Source organism: Electrophorus electricus, chromosome 4, assembly GCF_013358815.1.
Source record: "Electrophorus electricus isolate fEleEle1 chromosome 4, fEleEle1.pri, whole genome shotgun sequence".
Classification (NCBI taxonomy): domain Eukaryota; kingdom Metazoa; phylum Chordata; class Actinopteri; order Gymnotiformes; family Gymnotidae; genus Electrophorus; species Electrophorus electricus.
In genome coordinates, this window is record NC_049538.1 from 18,415,184 (window position 1) to 18,435,517 (window position 20,334).

At 40.8% G+C, this 20,334-nt stretch overlaps 2 protein-coding genes across 2 annotated transcripts; one reads left to right on the top strand and one right to left on the bottom strand.

Annotated features, from left to right (window-relative positions):
• Positions 1-721: 721 nt before the first annotated feature.
• Positions 722-3,885, bottom strand: rpl35a (ribosomal protein L35a). The gene is made up of 5 exons (XM_027032775.2): positions 3,842-3,885; positions 3,173-3,211; positions 2,883-3,035; positions 1,600-1,744; positions 722-786 (listed from the first exon to the last, which is right to left on the bottom strand). The coding sequence occupies exons 2-5, from the start codon at positions 3,181-3,183 to the stop codon at positions 763-765; spliced, it is 333 nt and encodes a 110-aa protein (XP_026888576.1). The 5' UTR covers positions 3,184-3,211; positions 3,842-3,885; the 3' UTR covers positions 722-762.
• A 367-nt stretch (positions 3,886-4,252) lies between these two features.
• Positions 4,253-19,779, top strand: cstf3 (cleavage stimulation factor, 3' pre-RNA, subunit 3). The gene is made up of 21 exons (XM_027032770.2): positions 4,253-4,435; positions 5,674-5,775; positions 5,938-6,033; positions 10,446-10,478; positions 11,004-11,101; positions 11,327-11,393; positions 11,499-11,533; positions 11,628-11,754; positions 12,018-12,095; positions 12,396-12,558; positions 13,121-13,230; positions 13,471-13,587; positions 13,706-13,780; positions 13,889-14,032; positions 14,853-14,955; positions 15,873-15,942; positions 16,281-16,476; positions 16,594-16,744; positions 18,157-18,251; positions 18,541-18,601; positions 19,008-19,779. Exons 1-21 carry the CDS (start codon positions 4,409-4,411, stop codon positions 19,208-19,210), a joined length of 2,151 nt encoding a protein of 716 aa, XP_026888571.2. The 5' UTR covers positions 4,253-4,408; the 3' UTR covers positions 19,211-19,779.
• Positions 19,780-20,334: the final 555 nt, after the last annotated feature.

Genomic DNA, 20,334 nt, shown 5'->3' on the forward strand with positions numbered 1-20,334 from the left:
AAATAGGCCAACATGCAGACCTAACCACATGCACATCTCACCCTACTGTCATGACAAATATTTTCCCAGTGGTCGACTGAACAAAATGACAATCATCCCTTGAAATAGATTTCAAGGTCTGGGTAACTGCTGTGAAAATCTTTTTACATCTTGTGATCATTATCGAAGTCTGCTTGAGACAAATTCTTTTTTTTTTTTTTTTTTAGATTAATCCTTGCAACAAGCTTTGTGGCTTTCCTTCCTTTGCCCATCAGGGTCTTGCATGAATAGTTGAATTCATACCTTGGTGGCACTATACACTGTCACAAAAGTTGACATAACCCAAATTAATAATGGAAATGTATATATTGTTTACAAATACAATTAAAGTTTCCTTGTTCTCAATGCAAGCAACTAGGGCAACTAAACAATAAGTTCAGGTGCTGTCTGTTATACCCCTGAGAAACCCAAGATCTCCCCAGGGTTTGCTACTGAAAGATACACACACTCTTCTGAGCAACTTGCAAGCTGTTTGGTTTCTCAACACTAGACAGCAGAAAAGATTGAAAACTTGCCTCAAGGGTACTGAAAGTATAATATGCAGAATCTCGGGTGAATCAAAAACCTTTGCATTCATTTAAGGCTCTGACAATTAGTTGAATTGCAATTTTAGGAACACCAGAATTAAAAATTATACAGTCAATACTCTGTAGATGAATATTCAGCAGTCAATTCCAGACAATACTGTGACAATGTTTTATTGTATGTACACAAAAAAGCACATTACACACGGGATGGGTACAGCATCTGAAAAACAAAGAACAGTCATTTAGTTATTCATGAGAAGTGATCACAGAACAATGAGATGCATGTGCTAAAACGAACTGGGTCCCCTCCCCCCTCATATTATACACAACATCAATAAAAAAAGAAAGAAAAAAAGATCAGTACAAAGGATGTTCCGATATCTTTGGTATATTAAAATAGACCAACTCACTAACTGAATATGTTCCCCATGACATTAAAACAGAACACACACCTACATGGTATCTACCTATACATCTTTATGTGGAATGTTCCATCCCACTTTACACCACCCTTTCTCTCCACACTGGATGCTGTATGGCACCTTTAACGTAGAAACCTCAAATGCCTAGTACTCAGTAGTACTTCAGTCACTGAGTGCTCCAAGTATTGTCATATTGAATAATAGTCACCAGTACCGTTTGTGCCTCCTGTGAGCTACAGCTTCATTTTAAACTTCATGATGCCAAACCAGGTGCTTCAATAAAAGAGTGTTAAATCGCTCATCTGCTCCAACGAGAAAAACCAAGCGGTGGTCTTCAAGAGCATGTTTTCTCAACTTTGATGTGTGGAACCAAATCAGTGAAAAGTAATGCAAACAGTTCTTCAGCAGTTTTAGGGCTGCTCTTGAGCTTGTTTACAACTTGAAACATTGCCAAACTACCAAAACAAGTTACGCTGGCATAATCAAAAATAGAACGACACTAGTCTTGCTCTTCATGGCACCAACACTAGGCATTTGTGTGTAATCTTTAAATGGCAATGCGTGCCATCATCCTGGGAGCAGTGCATGGCATCGCAACAAGTCCTACTCACCACTCGTATTCTGTGGCCGATGGCCTTTGCAGGCAGGTTGCTGCTGAACTTGGCACGGACCATACCACTGTTGCCATGAGCGCGCGTAACCTTGCCCCAGATGACCCGAGTCTTGTTGGGCTTCCCGCCAGGAGTCACTGTGTTCCTATGGAGACATTGTCATAGGAATCCCAATCAGAGAAGCACACGAACATGAGCTGATTTACAATTTTAACAGCTTTGCTAAGATTCTCTACCTCAGCAAGCAAGCAAAACCTATTCCTGACGCTGCTTTACGGGTCATTAAGGAAATGTTTGGTATCCATTGAACAAATTACACTTCACCACCAAACTTCAGTCTGCAAAAGTTTGGGGATCCTCTACTATCTCAGACTTACCTATTAACCAATCCTTTCAATAGCTTTCAAGGTAAACAGCTGACCACGCCACTAAGAATGCTGAATTTGACCCAACAACATAAAGCGGAGGACGTCATAAGTAACTACTCAAAAAGCCAAATAAGTCCCTTTGGACAATAACCTGCATAAGAAAACTTCAGATAGCAGAGAGCTGTGGGCCAGTCTGTTATATTCCACTGCACAGCACTTCCTAAGAAGGGAGCACTCTTATATGCTCCTTCAACAGACCCTGCGAGTGAACTGGTCCACAACATTGCTGCTGTAGCAGCAGCAGAACTCACAAAAGGAGCAGTCGAGGAGTATTCCAAGCAGCTCTGTACTTTGCATACAAGCTACGCAGTTCTTCAGTCACTTTTCTGGGCATATTTTCTTCATGCTGTTACACCTTAGAATGCTTGCTAGTACTCGCCAGAAAGTTGTTTTGTGATGCTTGTAATTTGTTAGTTTTAAACATACAAACTGGATACAAAGAGCAAAATCCTGCAACTTTTCACATTTCACCTAAACTGAAGTGCTCTACATTTTCCCTGCTCTTAACAAACCTACTGAACCTGGTAATTATATGAGGAGTTTGATGAAGTGTGTGACCATTGGCAGACTTTGGCCACATTCAATGAAGAACTAAAAATGGATACTCAAATCTTTAGATTTTGCATCTAAGGTCTGTGAAGTCCTCTTTTATTCTGCAAAAAACCAAACTCCAACAACGCAAGCTTATTACATTGGCCTTGCACTGTCCTGCACCCAAATCCCACAAATTCAAAGATCACAGCTCACCAGTCACGTAATTCCAATTACCACATGGAGCCCCCACACCAAGTTACATCTACAGACCAGAAAGATGTAGCACTACACGTACACTTATGGCTACCACAAATCACTTACTTTTTGGCCTTGTAGACATAGGCACAACGCTTGCCCAGATAGAAGTCAACCTCGTTGCGAGTGTAAACTCCCTCTACCTTCAGCAGGGCAGTGTGCTCACGCTGGTTCCTTAGACCACGCTTGTATCCAGCAAATATGGCCTTACACCACAATCTTTAATTTAAAAAAAAATAGAAAAATGTTCGCCACACACCAGAACTGTAGTCTGAGCAAAACAGTTTAGCTGCTCATTTACTAGCATCCACAGATATTACATATTACGCAGATATTAAGCTTTAAAGGCTACTGACCTTCCAGGCATTGTGATCTTCGTCCAGGATCAGAAAACCCTAAATAGCACAAAAGAGAAACAGGCTGTTAACTTGAGTATGCCAATGCAACATTTCTTCAGCTGCGCCGTTCCCAAAGAAGTTACCGCGTAGCCAACTGATCCTACTGTTAGCTATTAGTTTGCTAGACAACACTCTGTGGTCTAGTCCCGTGTAAAATTTGATTGGACGCATTAAACAAAACATTTGTTGACGCGACATGTAGCTACGCGGCTATAAATGCGTCTAAAATTCACTGAACCCAGATGAGCTACCCAAGCTATCTGCCATGTGAAACGCTACGTCTTACAGTTACCCATTCTCTTTAAAAGCAGCACGTAATTCACCCATGTGGCACCAAGCTGGCAAAGCATAACGTGAGTACTAATAGAATTTTAAAATCGAAATGCATTCGTCTTGGTGGCAACCCTGTAACGTATCAAGCAAGTCTAGGGGCAGGATAGACGCTAGCTAGCCAGCTACGCCTTAAAATCCACTTGAAATCTCTGGCATCATATACTCACTTACAACAAAAATCATTAATCTATGAAACATGTATATATAGCTAATCACAGTAATACATATTGGTAAGTATGTGCTTCAGAACCCACTAAAACTATAATTTTTTAGACAGTGACAAGACCAACTTGCCTGATACGATAACAAAGATGGAGGAAAAAGGGCGGTCGAACGGCATTCTGGGAAAATATGATTAACGATGTCTAAAATGTGCCTGACTAAAAATCTTTTCGATACTGCCAGAGAAATTTAGTGTAATTTTTGTAATATGCAAATGTTTTTTCTAGAACGTTCGACACAGAAAAGCAAAATTAAAGACGATATAGTCTATGTTGCATGAAAAAATCTCTTATTAAAGGAACCAGTGAAAATGCATTATAACATATACTATAAAAAGTTAAATCACAAATGTATCTATATTTACACATAATCTTTTTTAGCTACACCGTATTTTCACCCACATTTCACCCATATCAGTCACCTATAACATTTTGTATAAACAATCGAGCAGGAATAGGATGCACTTCCTGTGTCACCGGAAATGGGAGCGTTAAACTCGCCATTTTAGAAGAACGGGCGAAAGTTGCAGATGTATAAAGAACTATTAGTAGGCCATGCTGCAGTGAGCTTCAACGCGACCACAATCTGTGATTGTAGTGTTTTTGAGGTCTCCTAAATAGTAAACCCTTGTATTCAGTTATGGCTGCAGAGGGTGCTTCGGATCAGGTAAAACATTTATTGGAAACACAAAGTTTGGAATGAATTATTGCTTGCGGCCTTGTTATCCAGTTAGCGTTGTGATCAGAGCTTGTCAGCGACCTTTCCTAGAGAATAACTGGCACAGCAAGTAATACTGCCAAAATTAGCATTTGGAATGTCTCTGTTAACTAGTTACCCAATGACTTTCCTACAATGACTAGAACAAGGGCCAACGCTTCATTATATAGCCTTACTGCTGCTACAGTCGCTGGGAAACACGGCTGTGCATGTTTGTGAGAAGCAGTTAGCTAGCAGGCCAACCAGTATTCAGCTAACGCTTGCTTAGTCACCGATCAAGTTAAGTTGTCAAATAAGCGTTGCTATTGTTTTAGCGATCTGCCAATGTTTGCTAGTCATGACTTTCTAAGTAGCTACCTAGCTAGCTATCTCGCTTATGGGTATATTATCCTGCATGCCAAAGCCATAGCTACCTAGCTTACCTATCTAACTTTGCTAGCTACTTTTGTTAGCGTGCTAACTAGCTCAGTGAGATTGATGGCTAGGTGTCTTAGATATAAGTGCTTTTTAAAAAGATGAAAGCGTAACGTTAGTTGTCGAGTTATCTAAAATTGACCATCTATTTTGTCTCAAAACACTGTTTATGTATCCATCTTCCTAGCGTAGCTAACTACCTTATAGACTGTCATTTATTTTAGTCAACAGGCATGGGATAAAAACAAACTTACCCGCCAGTATTGTTACTCTACCTCAGTATGTACGTGGTACGTGGAGTATGTACGTTTGATGTACGTGGAGGTTTGATTTAATTAATTGTATAGTGCTGTAGATTCTGTCATTGTACAGTCAGCTGCTTCGTTTAAACCCAAATTTCGCTTGTAAGTTAAATCCGTTTCGCTACGGTGTTACTCGTTCTCATTATAGGATGACTGCAGTACTGTACAGTTGGGTGCAAAGTAGCTCGTATCTAATCTTGGGTTGCCGCAGCACTACACAATTGAGTGTTTTCCAGTGGCAGTTGAATGAGGCCTTATGGATTTTGAAAACAATATACAGGTGTTGTGCCCCCTCGGACTGGAGTTCACCTACTGGGGCTCTGTTTTATTTTTTTGCTACAACACCTAATTATCAATCCGTTCATGAATAAAATTAGGGCAACATGTCTAACCTTTAACGGGTAGGGTATTTTGTGTTAATTTTATTTGATTTGTCTTCGATATTTTTTTTTTATTATTATTTTTTTATAGGCTGCGGAATACATCCCAGAAAAGGTGAAGAAGGCAGAGAAGAAGTTGGAAGAAAACCCATATGACCTCGACGCATGGAGCATACTGATTCGAGAAGCACAGGTTTAGTGACACAGGGTTGCATTCCTTTTTACTTCGGGTAACCTATTTCGGGGATTGGGGAGGAGGGTTTCCTAACTGCGTATCTCACCCTACACTATGTAAATCATCTGTGGGACTTATGGTTCCCTTATTCTGTATGTAAATGCATTTTGCTTCTTTTAGAACCAACCTATAGACAAAGCAAGGAAGACATATGAGAGACTTGTCACCCAGTTCCCCAGTTCGGGCAGATTCTGGAAACTATATATTGAAGCTGAGGTTAAAATCTTATTTTTTTACTTTCATGTGTACAACAAAGTACATCTCCCAATTGGATCAACAGTGTGACTTTCACATGCCTCCAAAACAGCGATAATGTGAGGGTTTCTAAGTGGCCGCAGTAATATTAAACAGTTACCTCTGTCACAGCTTGTACTGCCGGGGTGGGGGGGTGAATTCATTCTTTTCATTACTTTTTCAGTTTTATGAGCTTAACTTCATATTGTTGCATGTTTTATCTGCAACAGCATTAAACTATTTTAATAGTATCGAAGTGCTTTAGCCTTTTATTCACTTGTTGTGTCAATTTCTTGCCTCCTGTGTCATTTCTTTGAGGTCATTGTGGATGATCTGTGTGAACACTGCAAGATGGCTTTGTCCATAATAACAATCTCTTTGTTTCCTGGCCCATTTTAGCCCTGGCCAGTTTGCACTATAGATTATATATTCTAACTGCATTTATGATAGCGTCAGCCTCTGATTTCTGTAGCAATAGTCACGTTTGGTTTCAGTCCTTCCAACATCAAGAAACTCATGGATCGTTAACATAGGTCCACACATTGCAGAAGTGAGGCACATGGTGTTTGTGATCTACACAACACTCTATATTTAAGTTCAACAGACAGCAGGCCCTTAACACCACAGAGACGGTGAATGCTACAGCTAATCTCAAGATATGATTTGTCCTTTTGGTAGTTTTAGGGCCATAGTTTGTTGCTTCAGATGAGTGGGGCATAGAGGCATAATGTCCTCAAACTGAGATGGTAAGTATGTCACAACTAACATTTAAACATGCATGGTTTGTGTGTTGCTCTTAGTTTTTAGGTAGGCCTTTTTATGTTTAAAGTATTCTGCAGGTTAGACCAGGAGTGTGTGTGTGTGTGTGTGTGTGTGTGTGTGTGTGTGTGTGTACATTGCAATGTTTCTTTTTTTCTTTTTATTTATTTATTTATTTATTTTTAAATTAGGTTTTTTTGGCCCTTTTTGTCCAGATAGTTTCACACTCCAGGTCCAACGTTGGCCTAGGCCCTAACGTGTGAAGCATTCTCCTTTTAGTAGTTGTGTGAAGGTGTCTGTGTTAGGCAAGTTGTTCTGAACCCCTTCTCAGGATTCTAAGAAGTTGTCTCCATTGCGTGTCCAGGTTATGAGCTGTGCAGTTAGCTTCATTGAATTCATTTATAATTTTACTGTAGAATCTGGCGGGATGGAATATAGTTTCCTCCAACTAGCATTTGAAATATTTAAAAGAAAAGGTATTTAAATCAAATGAACACACAGCCTTCAATAACAGTTCTCATCCACCCAGTGTATGGATGCGGACTTATCAAGGACATGTTAAGTTTTTAAAGTATATCTTTTGTTTAGCCACCCAGCAGAAGCAACTTTGTATTTGAACACTGCTAGTTTTAGTAGAGGTACTAATACCACATGCTTGCCTGAAAATGCAAGCTGCTCTACATATCAAAAAGGAGCATGGACTGTTTCATGATTTAAGTATTGCATTTTTCTATTAACTGCACATAGTGTAGACAGACTACAGAAATGAAGTGTGGTGGTGGTAGTATGATGTTGTCTGGCAGCCAAAATCATTTATACAGAAATACTAAACTAGAAATATAAACTGCAGAGCATGGGAAATAATAATGACGTCACTGGCAAGCATCCGTTACATTTTTCCTACTTTTTTGCATGTTTGCAAAATACTGTTTCTTTAATTTTATGTTAAGACTGCCCTTTCATATAGAGTGAGTGTGTAGTAATGTGTCTCGGTATATCTTACATTTTTTGTTTAATATGTCAAATCGTGCTTTGGGAAATGAAGTTTAAATTCGTCTGCAATAAATCATTTGTTAATGATCACAATGTTGATCTTTGTAAGGTCAAGAAGACTACACTATCTATACACACGTGCCCTCTTAACAAGAACGTTTTCAGTGTGCGCTATGAAGCACCCTGACCAATGTGAGATATTCCACAACAGTGTTCTGTGGGTGTTTTGATGAATCACAGCATTCAGATGATCAACAAAACATTCTGAATACTTCTGTAATGGGTGGCCTCAGCCATCTTTCCTAGATGCAGGTGATTAATTTTAATTCATGGGCTGACTATTCTGTTTCAGAATGCTTGTGATGGCATTTTTAAAATTTCACTTAATGTGGCTTGACCAGCACATGCCATTCCTCTAAAAGATGACCAGTGGTTTAGGGAAAGTTGATCAAATTCTCTAAAACTGTAAGCCTTTAGGTAAAAAAAAAAAAGTGTATAAACCATATGACATTTAAAACTATATTAAAGCTTGCTTAGAGAACCATCATGCTTGTAGGGTTTTAAATATTCCCTGCCTTGCAGTTGAGTCTGGTTTTACACCTTCTAATCTTTGTCAAAGCCATGGATATCTGGCTTATGAAATGACACCAGCAGGTTCTTTCTTGCCAGTAATAAAACTGCTTGACAAAACTGCAGCAAATTTGTTTAATCATTCAAGTGTAACTCTCTGACTGATATTCTCATTCTCTCTCTCTCTCTCTCTCTCTCTCTCTCTCTCTCTCTCTCTCTCTCTCTCTCTCTCTCTCTCTCTCTGTGAGTGTGTGACAACTGAGATGGAGGTTTTGGATGTGAGATGAACACTGGGCTGAGTGAGACTGCAATGATTTTGTGTTAATTCTAGAGATACATCTGTTCACCTTTGACATAATACAATGATACCTTCTCTCCAGGTGATAAGGTAGTGTTAATTAGGAATTGTTTCTAGCTCCTTTTTAGGCTTCCACAATTGTCCCTCCTGTAACCTTCTCAGGCTTTAACCTTTTGTCTTTGTGGCTTTGAGCCACTAACCACCAACTGCTGTTGGGCTATATGTAGTAGTGGTCTGGCCTGTATTCGCCAGCAAAGCAACTGCTTAAAAATGCCATAAATCACTTAGAAAACTGGACCTTGTGGATTCCACCAGTGTTTCCCAGAATTAGTGTTGAAATACACTTACTCTGTTTAACTTATGGAAACCTCCTCTGTGCTCTCTCCCACAAGAGAGGGTGTTATTAAATCAGATGACAAATATCATTTCAGCATATATGACATTTGTTACTATGCCTTGGATATGACTGTTTGGGTATGTTTTGGACGTGTGCCACTCGAAAATATAGTTTGTGTGTGTCCTTGGAGATTTTACGTGTTGTCTTTTTTCCCCTTGGCCAAACCTATCTTATGTAGGAAGAAGTGTGTGGTATGTCAGGTCCTTGTCTATATGTGGCAGTGACATACTGCACGGTTTGTTTTTCATTACTGCTTCTGCTATTGTTAGCATCAACATAACACTGGAGTTTCTGTTGTTGGTGACAGTTTTTTTTTTTGTTTTTTTTTTACATGGGCTCTTTCGGAAATTACTTATTGCTCAGAAGGTATTTACGTTTGATGTTTTTTTAACTTTAGATGCTTATTCATTTGTATAACTTTAGATATCTCCTCCATTGTTGTTTTTGATTGGTTAGTGAAATGATCTCTAGAGCTTTGTGCTGCACAAGGGAAATGTGAAAGTGGAAAAATAAACTTAATTTACTCACTCGTGAAATTGTGTTGTATGTTACTGTCTAATATTTCTTCATGTCGTAGACAAAGATTTTGTTACAGGGCTTCCATTAATCGACTACTTTAGTACATTTGCGTCAGGAAATCTTTCCTGGCTTCTGGAACACACACATCTGCTGTCTCCTGACCTGCTGTGGTGTGTGGTGCTTGGGGATGGCATTCTGATTAATAGATGGACAGATAGACTCGCAGCCTTGTAATCTAAATAAGTATTTGACCATCTCCTGTTCCACACTGCCGTTGTGGGGGCATTCCTGCCACAGGTACTTCTCTTTTTGTTGCTGTCCGCTTCCCCTCACCAAATGTGTACGCATGTGAATGAGAGTTAGTTTTGGCTTCTTACTGCATCTTTGAAGTGTGTTTGGTGTTAGGAGTACATAGGACAACATAAAAGTGTAGGCTACTTAAACGGTTAACTATCCTTTATCCATTTAATGAACGTATTATTATTATTATTATTATTATTATTATTAATAAGTTATCTGCCACTTAAGGCAACATTTTGGCCTTAATCATGGGGAGTTTACACCCCAACCCAAGCCCAGAAAAAAACAAACCAAAAATAACTGTTGTATGCATTATCTGTGTGCAAGAGTGGGGATATCTGGAGCTTTATACTGGGCAAGTTTTTGTGATTTGTAGGTTTTGGGGTTTTGTATGAATTTCACATTGTTGATCTTAAAGGGAGGTGGTTTGTGCTTTGTGTGTGTGTGTGTGTGTGTGTGTGTGTGTGTTGTCTGTTTATATGCATTAGACTATGCTCATTTTATTGAACATTGAATAGAATCGTAATTTATAATGGTGGTTCTGAAATCTGTCCACAGATCAAGGCTAAAAACTATGACAAGGTTGAAAAGGTAAGCTGTCATCATTCTCAGCCCCAAAGGTTCCGCGCTTTGATCTTAAGAATTACAGCATATCCCATTGCGTATTAGAAATGCACATCAACTCTCTATCGCTACAGTAGTCTGTTGGTTTGCTATGGACACACGTGGGTTGCATATGCCACCGAGCAGGCCAACCGTACAGAGTCGTCCGCAAAGAACGCCGCTTCATGCAGTGACACAACGGAGCTTTTTCCTTCCGTTCTTTTCCATTATCATAACAGACACTGTGGGGGAACGATCCACTAAGTTAGTGGTGATGTCATCCTCCTGACTCAGCCCAGAGTGCCTCATAACATGAGTCTGTTTGGCACTCACACACACACAATCCAGGATATGTAGAGTATTCTCGCAAGTAGGGCCAATCTAAAGTGGCTGACTTATTTTACATAATTATTTTTGAATTGGTAAGTAAACACAAATTTGATTTAGTTTCTCCAGTGTGTTAACTGTATTTTCGGGAATATCCTTATGCTCACTTTTCCATTTCTTATTCAGTTATTTCAGAGATGCCTCATGAAGGTTCTGCACATTGACCTGTGGAAATGCTATCTTTCTTATGTTCGAGAAACCAAAGGAAAACTGCCCAGCTACAAGTATGTGATTTATGTACTCTGTATTTGTGGCTATCTTGATCATATATTAAAAATCATTTGTGAAGGATCCAATACATTCTTGGGGGATTCTAAACCTTTATTTGCAATGAAAAGAACAAGAAATGGGACATATTGCGTTAATAATTTTGAGGCCCACTAATGAGTTTGGCAGTGTTGGATGGAATGTTCAATATGTATTTCTCATAAACCCATATGCATTATTAGGGAGAAGATGGCCCAAGCATACGATTTTGCTTTGGACAAAATTGGAATGGAGATCATGTCATACCAGGTAAATGTCCCACATCAACATTGGGAGCCTGTTCCACTTTGGCAATAGCTCTTTTGCCCCAGCTCTCCTTTTGTGATCATGTGCTTGTCATTTCTCCTCTTTCAGATCTGGGTCGACTATATCAACTTTCTTAAAGGGGTGTAAGTATACAGCACAGGATTCAGAAATGTGGACAGCTCTTTTTTTGCTGCGTGCGTCACTGAAGCAGGCTGTAACGCTGGTGCTGTGTCGCAGCGAGGCGGTGGGGTCGTACGCAGAGAACCAGCGCATCACGGCTGTGCGCCGCGTGTATCAAAGGGGCTGTGTCAACCCCATGATCAACATCGAACAGTTATGGAGAGACTACAGCAAATATGAGGAGGTGAGAAGGGGGTGGTGGAAGAAAGCTTTAGACAGCCTGCTTCTTTTCTGCTCTCAGTAGCAGATGCTTTCATCTGGAGTGTGAGATTGGCTCCTGCTAATACCTTGAGTAAATTTGCAGCAGTGATGCAGTTTCATGAAAGACTGCACAGCCTGCCAGCATATATCGAGGTGTTCTGCTGGTTATTGTGATTAAGGCTCACATTTTTTTGTTTATGTAGTATACAGTAACACTACACAGTAAATCCCTGTCCCATTTTGTAGGGCATCAATATTCACTTGGCCAAAAAGATGATCGAAGACCGAAGCAGGGACTACATGAATGCTAGGAGGGTTGCCAAGGTAGGTGCCTCACCCATTCTCACACCATTACTGATGCATCTGTATAGACATCTCAAGGGCACGTTACCTCTTTTTTAAACTTAATTACTCCGTTAAACACCACCACCTATGCTGCAGATATCTGAACAAAAATGACCCCATTTGGTATGAATCCATGATTTGATGTGTAAGTCATCCCAATATCAGGGCTTTCTGATGCGTAATAAAACTTAAAAAGATGACAGGTGTCTTTTGGTTTTAGAGAGTGACCTTTGTTGACTGGACTTGTAAACTGTACCATGTGATTGGGCCTTCTTGTAGGAGTATGAGACGGTGATGAAGGGCTTGGACCGCAATGCACCCTCCGTGCCTCCACAGAACTCCCCACAGGAGGCCCAGCAGGTGGAGATGTGGAAAAAGTACATTCAATGGGAGAAAAGTAACCCGCTGCGCACAGAAGACCAAACCCTCATCACCAAGAGAGGTGCCAAGTCCTAGAATGTCCTCTATCCTACAACATGCTGCTTTTAATTTTTCCCTTTAGTACACCTCTTATTTTGGGAAAATCTTAGTAAATGGCTGAGGAGTTGAGATTGGTATGTTGGGAGCAGGGAAGTCCCAGGATTAATAAAAGTGATGTAGGCCTGACCAGAATGACTGTCCTTTGTTCTCACAAGTTTGGTTCAGTTATTGACTAGACTACATGGGAACAGCGGATGTTCCTTTAAGTTACAAATACTGACATCTACCAACTGATGTTTAAATAAAATGAAAGCTGACTTACCAGTATCCTTTTGCCAATTTAGCACTGAAATGAAGGTTTAGTCTTCTTAAACAGACCCCTGCATGTGAGATACGAGCCCTTGTATTTAAGAACATGTGCAGAGTCCTTAAGCACTGAGTGGAATGCAAAAAGCAGTACTGATATAATGTGCTGCAGATGTTAGATGCTATTAGACAAATAGATCAAATGTGGTTTGTGGCTTGTGAACTGCAGAGATCTGATTTGCTGAAGCACTTGTCTGTCTCTCTGATTGCTCCCACAGTGATGTTTGCCTATGAGCAGTGCCTTCTGGTGCTCGGCCATCATCCTGATGTCTGGTACGAGGCCGCCCAGTATCTGGAGCAGTCCAGCAAGCTTCTGGCAGAGAAAGGGGTGTGTCAATGTTTTCTTTCATCACACTTCTCAACAAGGGTTTATTGCTCTTGTCAGCATGTTTTATTTATTTTTTTTGCTGATTACATTATGATGTAAGTGTGGTTTAGATGACAGGCCCTGAAGCAGCTTGCATCATCGATCATCTTTCGTCAAGTTTGTTCCCTCCATAAAGTCACGCGATGCAGATTTCTCAGAGCACTCAAGCTCGTTTTGGTTTTTGAAAATTCCATAACTTAGGACATGAACAATGCCAAGCTGTTCAGCGATGAGGCAGCTAACATCTACGAGCGTGCCATCTCCACCCTGCTGAAGAAGAACATGCTGCTGTATTTCTCCTTTGCCGACTACGAGGAGGTGAGCACACTGCAGCGTGCTTCTGCTCCCCGTTTGGTGTGCTGGTTTCACACCTTCAGCGCCCATGACCTCTCGGCCTCTTTGCAGAGGGCTTTCAAAACTAATTTCCTTTCAACAGAGTCGTATGAAGTATGAGAAAGTGCACAGCATATACAACCGCCTCCTGGCTATAGAGGACATCGACCCTACCTTGGTGAGGTTCACTGTATGCAGTGCTGTTAAAGATGAAGGCTAGTTTCTTTGAGAACTGCATGCTGCTTTTACAAAATACTGATCCACTCATCTTGTTCCCGCCACTCAGGTCTACATCCAGTACATGAAGTTTGCCAGGAGGGCCGAGGGAATCAAGTCCGGCCGCGCCATTTTTAAAAAGGCCAGAGAGGACGTTCGAACGCGGCACCATGTTTACGTCACGGCTGCTCTTATGGAATACTATTGCAGCAAGGTAACGCATCGTGGGGTGGAGCTAGACAAAGGCCAAGCCCCAAATAGCTTTTTATTTCCATAGACCATCTGGGCTTAATAAATACTTCGCAATCAGGCTTCATTGCAGCAGTTCTGTTTCCCACAGTAGGAACTAGCTGTGTTAATCATTTCTTTGATACAGCATATTCGGGTCGTGCTAGTATGATGTTATTTCATGTTTGACTCTGAAGTGTGCCGTACCATATCTGCCTGCTCACTGTCTGTGGTGTACACAGTTCCCTGTCTTGGTGATGGGCTTAGGCGGTGGTAGTTAGTCATACCTGATGATTAATTAGTGTTGAGCCAAATCCTACATTATAGTAATCAGAGCTCAGTAATGCTACTTACAACCTCATTACTGTATTTGACATAATGAACAATGATTAATCCTGTTGACTAGACCTACTTTTAAATATATGGATGAATATATAGTAGAAATTATTTTAAATCTATTAAGCAATTTGCAAATTTATAAATACAAAGAATAAATTTAAGTGTATGCTTTTTTTGCAGTGAGATATGTTTAGTCTAAAAGTACAAAACAATCTTGTGGTAGTTAACCAAGTATTTTCTTTCATGTTTAAATACATTAAAAGCAGTCTTGCTAAGCATTTGATCTCATCTCAAGTCTCTGTCTGGTCCAACCTCTGTATTACAGTCTTAGTCTGGTTCACCGTATGTATTACATTTGTGATTATAGCCCCCCTATACAGATCGCTGTAATGTGGAAACAGAAGTGCCAGCATTCCTGCTGATGATGGAATGGTGTTTGAATCCCACTCTCAATCTTTCTTCATCAGGACAAATCTGTGGCTTTTAAGATCTTTGAGCTGGGTCTGAAGAAGTATGGCGATATCCCTGAATATATACTGGCGTATATTGATTATCTGTCTCATCTGAATGGTAAGATGCTTCCATGTCCACCTGTTTGTCTATAGAATTGCAGATAGTTCTATTTTGTTTCGATTTGGCAAAATTCCATCTGTTGCCTGAGCAGCTCACATCTTCTGCTTCAGCAGATGAAGTAAACAAAGTAAGCAACTTAGAAACACAGATAAAATAGAAAAGTCACAGCCAAGATTACATTCTGTCTCTACACTCTTGATTTGCCAGATATCGCCAGTGTTTCTGTTGCCTTGTAACTGTCCTTTTCCTTCCTGAAGCTTTAAGTTGTACATTTCTGAAGTTGTTTTTTCTAAATCTTAACTATTTTCCTTAAGATGAAGAATTCAACTTTTCCATTTCCCCTAAAATGTTTATAGCAACATATCATGCCTTCCACGTACTACTCATATTCCTGTCACCAGTTATGTCCTTTGTTCTGTGTAATAAATGTTTTCTGAATGCAAAAGTTCCTCTTTCTCTCCAAGTAAAATCAATCACAGGATAACGTCTCCCATTTATTGGCCATACCCTCTTCAATGGCAGCATTAAGCACTGGGCTCAGACCTAGAGTTTAGGTGTTATATCCTCTTCATGATGAAATTTAGTTTTTTTTAAAACAAAATATTTTCAAGTCTGTGTTATTGTCTGCCTATGACCTTGCAATAACGCTATCTCAAACAACCTGATTAGTCACTCAGAGCAAGGGTGCAGTGCATCAGATGTCTTATGAAAGCACACAAATAACACAAGCTCTTTTTCAGAGTGGGCGATTTGGAGACGGGGTGTTTGCCATGCAAATACAAGTTCTGTTTTGTTCACCAGGCTCTTATTTCATCTTTCTTCTGTATCCTAAAAAACATGTTGAGAGAGTTTTAAAGGATGACATGAATCAGTAATGCTGAATTCCATTGATCTGCCTGTCCCTTTCTGCCCAGAGGACAACAATACAAGAGTACTTTTTGAACGGGTTCTGACTTCTGGAAGTCTTTCACCTGAAAAATCCGGGTTAGTGAGTTACTTTAGTTTATCTGTGTTAATAAGGGAGGCCTGCACTCATACATTTCTCAGGAGAGCTGTTTCATGGGGGTGATTTCAAATCTCTGTCAGGTCTGAATAATATATGAATATTTATAGTTATAAATGCCTAATTTATAGATGCTACAATACAGTAGCTAAGTCTTCTGCAGAAGAAGCATAACAGGCTATCAGTTTCTTTATCTGTTTATGTACATTTAAACTTAGAATAGGTTTGTAGACTTGAGTGGCAATGGAACTGTTTCAACAATAGAACAGTGCAGATACAGTATGTGCACTAGTGTAGTTTGTGTGTCTGTGTGAGACAGGGAGATCTGGGCCCGCTTCCTGGCATTTGAGAGTAACATCGGTGACTTGGCCAGTATCCTGAAGGTGGAAAGGAGGCGTTTCATGGCTTTTAAGGATGAATACGAGGGCAAGGAGACGGCCTTATTAGTGGACAGGTACAAGTTCATGGACCTGTACCCCTGCTCCACCAGCGAGCTCAAAGCCCTTGGATACAAGGTGTGTTTACGGCAGCCTTAAAGCATGACCCACACTGAACACACGCTTCCTGCATTAAAGGCATAATACCTCGCTACATGTCCCTCATGCTCCTGGCTCTGCGCTGTTTACCAATAGGATGTGTCCCGCGCCAAATATGCAGCGCTGATCCCCGAGGCGGTGGTCGCCCCCTCTACTCCGGCGCTGAAGGACGAGGTCGACCGGAAGCCAGAGTACCCCAAACCAGATACCAACCAGATGATTCCCTTTCAGCCACGGCACCTCGCCCGTGAGTATCGCAAAGCCACCCCAACTCTGCCCCCCAACCCCTTATCACAGTAGCACATTAGCAACCACGCATCACTGCTCCTGGTGCAATGGGATGCCGTCTCAGGCCTGAGCAGCCCGTAAATCTTGCGTGTTTGTGGTCATTGTTGTGGTCAGTAAATAGCTGACAACTTGATAATAAGTTAGGCGAGAGTAGGGGTAAACACAAACATCTGCAGAGCATGAAATCCCCATGGTTTATTAGTCATACCAGGTCTGTCTCTTAGAGCAGGCCCAAGTGAGCCCAGTTATGTTGCAGCTTTTCTTGCTAATTCACATGGCCTGTACTAATGTATTACAAGACAGAGATAAGGCAGAGATGATTTATTTTTCTTCTGGTCTCATGGGTTAATGATTAATAGTCCTGACTTATCAGGACTGGAATTCAAAGAAATCTAAGATGTCATAAATAAGTAATGCTCGCCATATATTCAGTTTTTCCAAAATGAACTAACATGTTTATTAGGTATGTGCATGATCTGTGTCATACACTAAGTTAGACCTTCATGAGACAGAGTAGTTTTACCCTACTGATGATGTGTTGATGCAATAGTAGCATAACTCCCGTTAGCATCAGAAGTCTTCTCCAGCTGAAGCTGAGACTTAATGAGCTATGAGTGTTTATTTGTGTTTCCTCGAAACAGAGAGATCATGTTTAAATGGTAGATCAATATCACACTGACCACTCTCTTTCCCATTTAAGATGATCTTAACACTATGATGCTTTTGGGAAATGGGGTCCAGGTGATATCCAGTCAGAATGCAGGACTGTCCCTGATATGAGAGCTAAACACAGACTTGTATAATATTGCTGATGCCTCAGTGTGCATGGTTTTATCTCAGCGAGACTGTGAGCGCAGTAGGCTCGAGCAGTAACTAGGACTAATCTACTTTTAGTTTTTGAAGTCAAAAATGCCAGTAAACTTCAGTGGCGTGTATACTTATCATAATGTTGTGGTCAGGCCACACGAACATGAAAGCCAGTCACTGAGGAAAAGCGGGCATTTGACTTGAGCAGGCGGTTGAGGAACAATTTGTAGCACCACCAGTGGCTGTGATGGCTGTGTAAAATACAGCAAATTAGGAATCGAAGCTTTGCTTTCTGTTGCTGCCAGACCGTGGGTGGTTATGCCAGACGCTTCTTCATGACATGTGAAAGATGTTGGAAGATGCAAGAAATATAGAAAATAGATAAATAAATGGAGCAGTCATTTTAATTCATATTTCTATTAAAGGATGTCCCACAAAGCATTCACAAAGCTTACCTTCCTACACAGTCTGCTGTGCTCAGGAAAAACACTGCATCTCTTCATCTTTTGTGTGTGTGTGTGTGTGTGTGTGTGTGTGTGTGTGTGTGTGTGTGTGTGTGTACAGCCCCAGGCCTGCACCCTGTACCAGGGGGGGTGTTCCCTGTACCTCCTGCTGCTGTTGTTCTCATGAAGCTGCTGCCTCCTCCAACCTGTTTTACGGTCAGTCCTACACCCCTGTTAGTGCCACACTCTGGTGAATCCTACACCTTGTCAGTGCTACACCCCTGAACTGAGCCTTTAAGAATAGTGTGCTAGAGTAACCCTTCAGAACTAAAACCCTTAATGTGTTTCTCAGCCCTTGTGCTGGAGCACCCACAGCACATTTTTTTCTGATCAAAAACTGGTTCAATTAGCAATTATTAATTAGCCAATGATCATTTATACAGATGTTCCAGAATAGGTACAGTATAAACTTTGTGATTCTGTATTTTTTCCTTTCTCCCTTTAGGGTCCATTTGTACAGGTGGATGAGTTGATGGAGACCTTCAGGAGATGCACAATGCCAGAGAGTACGTATCACAGACTGGTCAGACACACACTGCCTGGCCAGCAAACCAAAACACTGAATTGGTGTTCTGAACCTGTGTTTGATCACTGAAAAGTCTCCAGATTGATTTAGCTTTCTTTAGTTCTTTTGGTAGAAATTTTTAATACTGGCTGTCAGCATTTGAAGGTGTTTTTTGGATAATGTCGGTTCAGTGCATCATTGGCTTTACCTAAGACTGCAAACCTGAACATTTCTAAACTTTTGCATTCTCTTCCTATTTTTATACACACACCAACAGTTGCTTAAAACTGAAGTCTCTCCTAGACTAGGATTAATTAATTCAATTCAATTCGTAATCTTGCTGTGGTGAATTCTCTGCTACAAACCTGCTGGAATGAGCTTTCACTCTCTGCCTGCCCACCACATAGCTGTGGAAGCTGCTGTGGAGCTTATCACAGGCGGCCGTCCAGACACGGCCGGTGAGGGCAACGGGCCTGTTGAGAACCATGCGGTGGCTAGCAAATCTCTGAAGAGGCCCAACGCTGACTCGGACGAGGAGGAGGACAAAGGATCGATTGCTCCTCCGATCAACGACATCTACCGAGCACGGCAGCAGAAGAGGATCCGATGAATCCCAGCCACAAAGCCGCACGGAGCCACCCTCCCAAAGGGCCTCACGGGTGCCCACTACGGACACTTACACATCTAACATAACTGTACCCTCTCTCTTTGTCTTTCTCCAGTGATGGCTTGTCAGCTTCTCCCTTGGTGGATGGTTTTTACTGCGGGTGTGAGTGCATATGCACACGTTACACGCGCACGTGTTCACACACATATGTGTGTGCGTGCGCGCAAGCATACGCATGTCTGAGTGGGCTCATGGACCTGAATGTACCACTTCCTGTTGGGCTCTTCTCAAAGGTAGAGGGGCTTTTTTTTGACTCGTGGTCATCATCCCTACCATCCTCATTCTCATTCTTTTTTTCTGTGTTTTGGAGATTTGTTTTTTTTAACAGTTTTATTTTTAAAACTGAGTGGCTTATATTGTACAAAGTTTTTATTCTGGATGTTGATTTGACACATCGTTTGGAGCTTGCCATGTGTGGTCTTGGTGAGGGATGAATCTAAACATCAGAAACATCATTTTGTAGTTGAATGGAAATTACACTTCACTTCCAATAAAACAGTGAAAAAATGTCACTGGTTTCATTTTTGATTTTTTTAAACATGGCATTATTATATTATAATATGACATTATTATTATTATTATTATTAATATTATTAATATTATTGGGGTAATGTCTTATATTTACAATTGGTATTGAGGAGCCAGTCCAGCAGTGTGACAATATGTTTACGTTCTTAGTGTTAATATCTGACCACTAGGATGCACTGTGGAGCTGTGCAGCACAGCACAACTCTTCATATACGCATTTTAATCTTCCTCAAGACTATTCAGAAGCAGCTACTTTCTCAACATAAAGTGTATTTTATTGTATGCAGTAACTGAATGCGTTGCTAAATACTCTTAAAAATGGAGCTCTGGACATGAATGAAAATGGTGTCTAGGACACATGAAGCTAACATGCTAACTGACTACTGCACTGGTTTGTCTTTGTGCAGGCCTCTGCTGGACTCGTTTGCGAGTCGATCGCATTTATGGTCCATGTTTTATGGACATCTGTCATCTTAATATAAAGCTTAATGAGATTTAGTTTGAAATCCTGACACTTTGTCGCCAACCATTTCAAAAAC

Coding starts and splice junctions, on each gene's coding strand:
- cstf3 (XM_027032770.2), top strand. CDS start 4,409: ATGGCTGCAGAGGGTGCTTCGGATCAG. Junction 5,776..5,937: donor TACTGATTCGAGAAGCACAG/GTTTAGTGACAC, acceptor TGCTTCTTTTAG/AACCAACCTATAGACAAAGC. Junction 18,602..19,007: donor GAGATGCACAATGCCAGAGA/GTACGTATCACA, acceptor CCCACCACATAG/CTGTGGAAGCTGCTGTGGAG.
- rpl35a (XM_027032775.2), bottom strand. Junction 1,745..2,882: donor TATGTCTACAAGGCCAAAAA/GTAAGTGATTTG, acceptor ATGTCTCCATAG/GAACACAGTGACTCCTGGCG. Junction 787..1,599: donor TCGGCCACAGAATACGAGTG/GTGAGTAGGACT, acceptor TTTGTTTTTCAG/ATGCTGTACCCATCCCGTGT.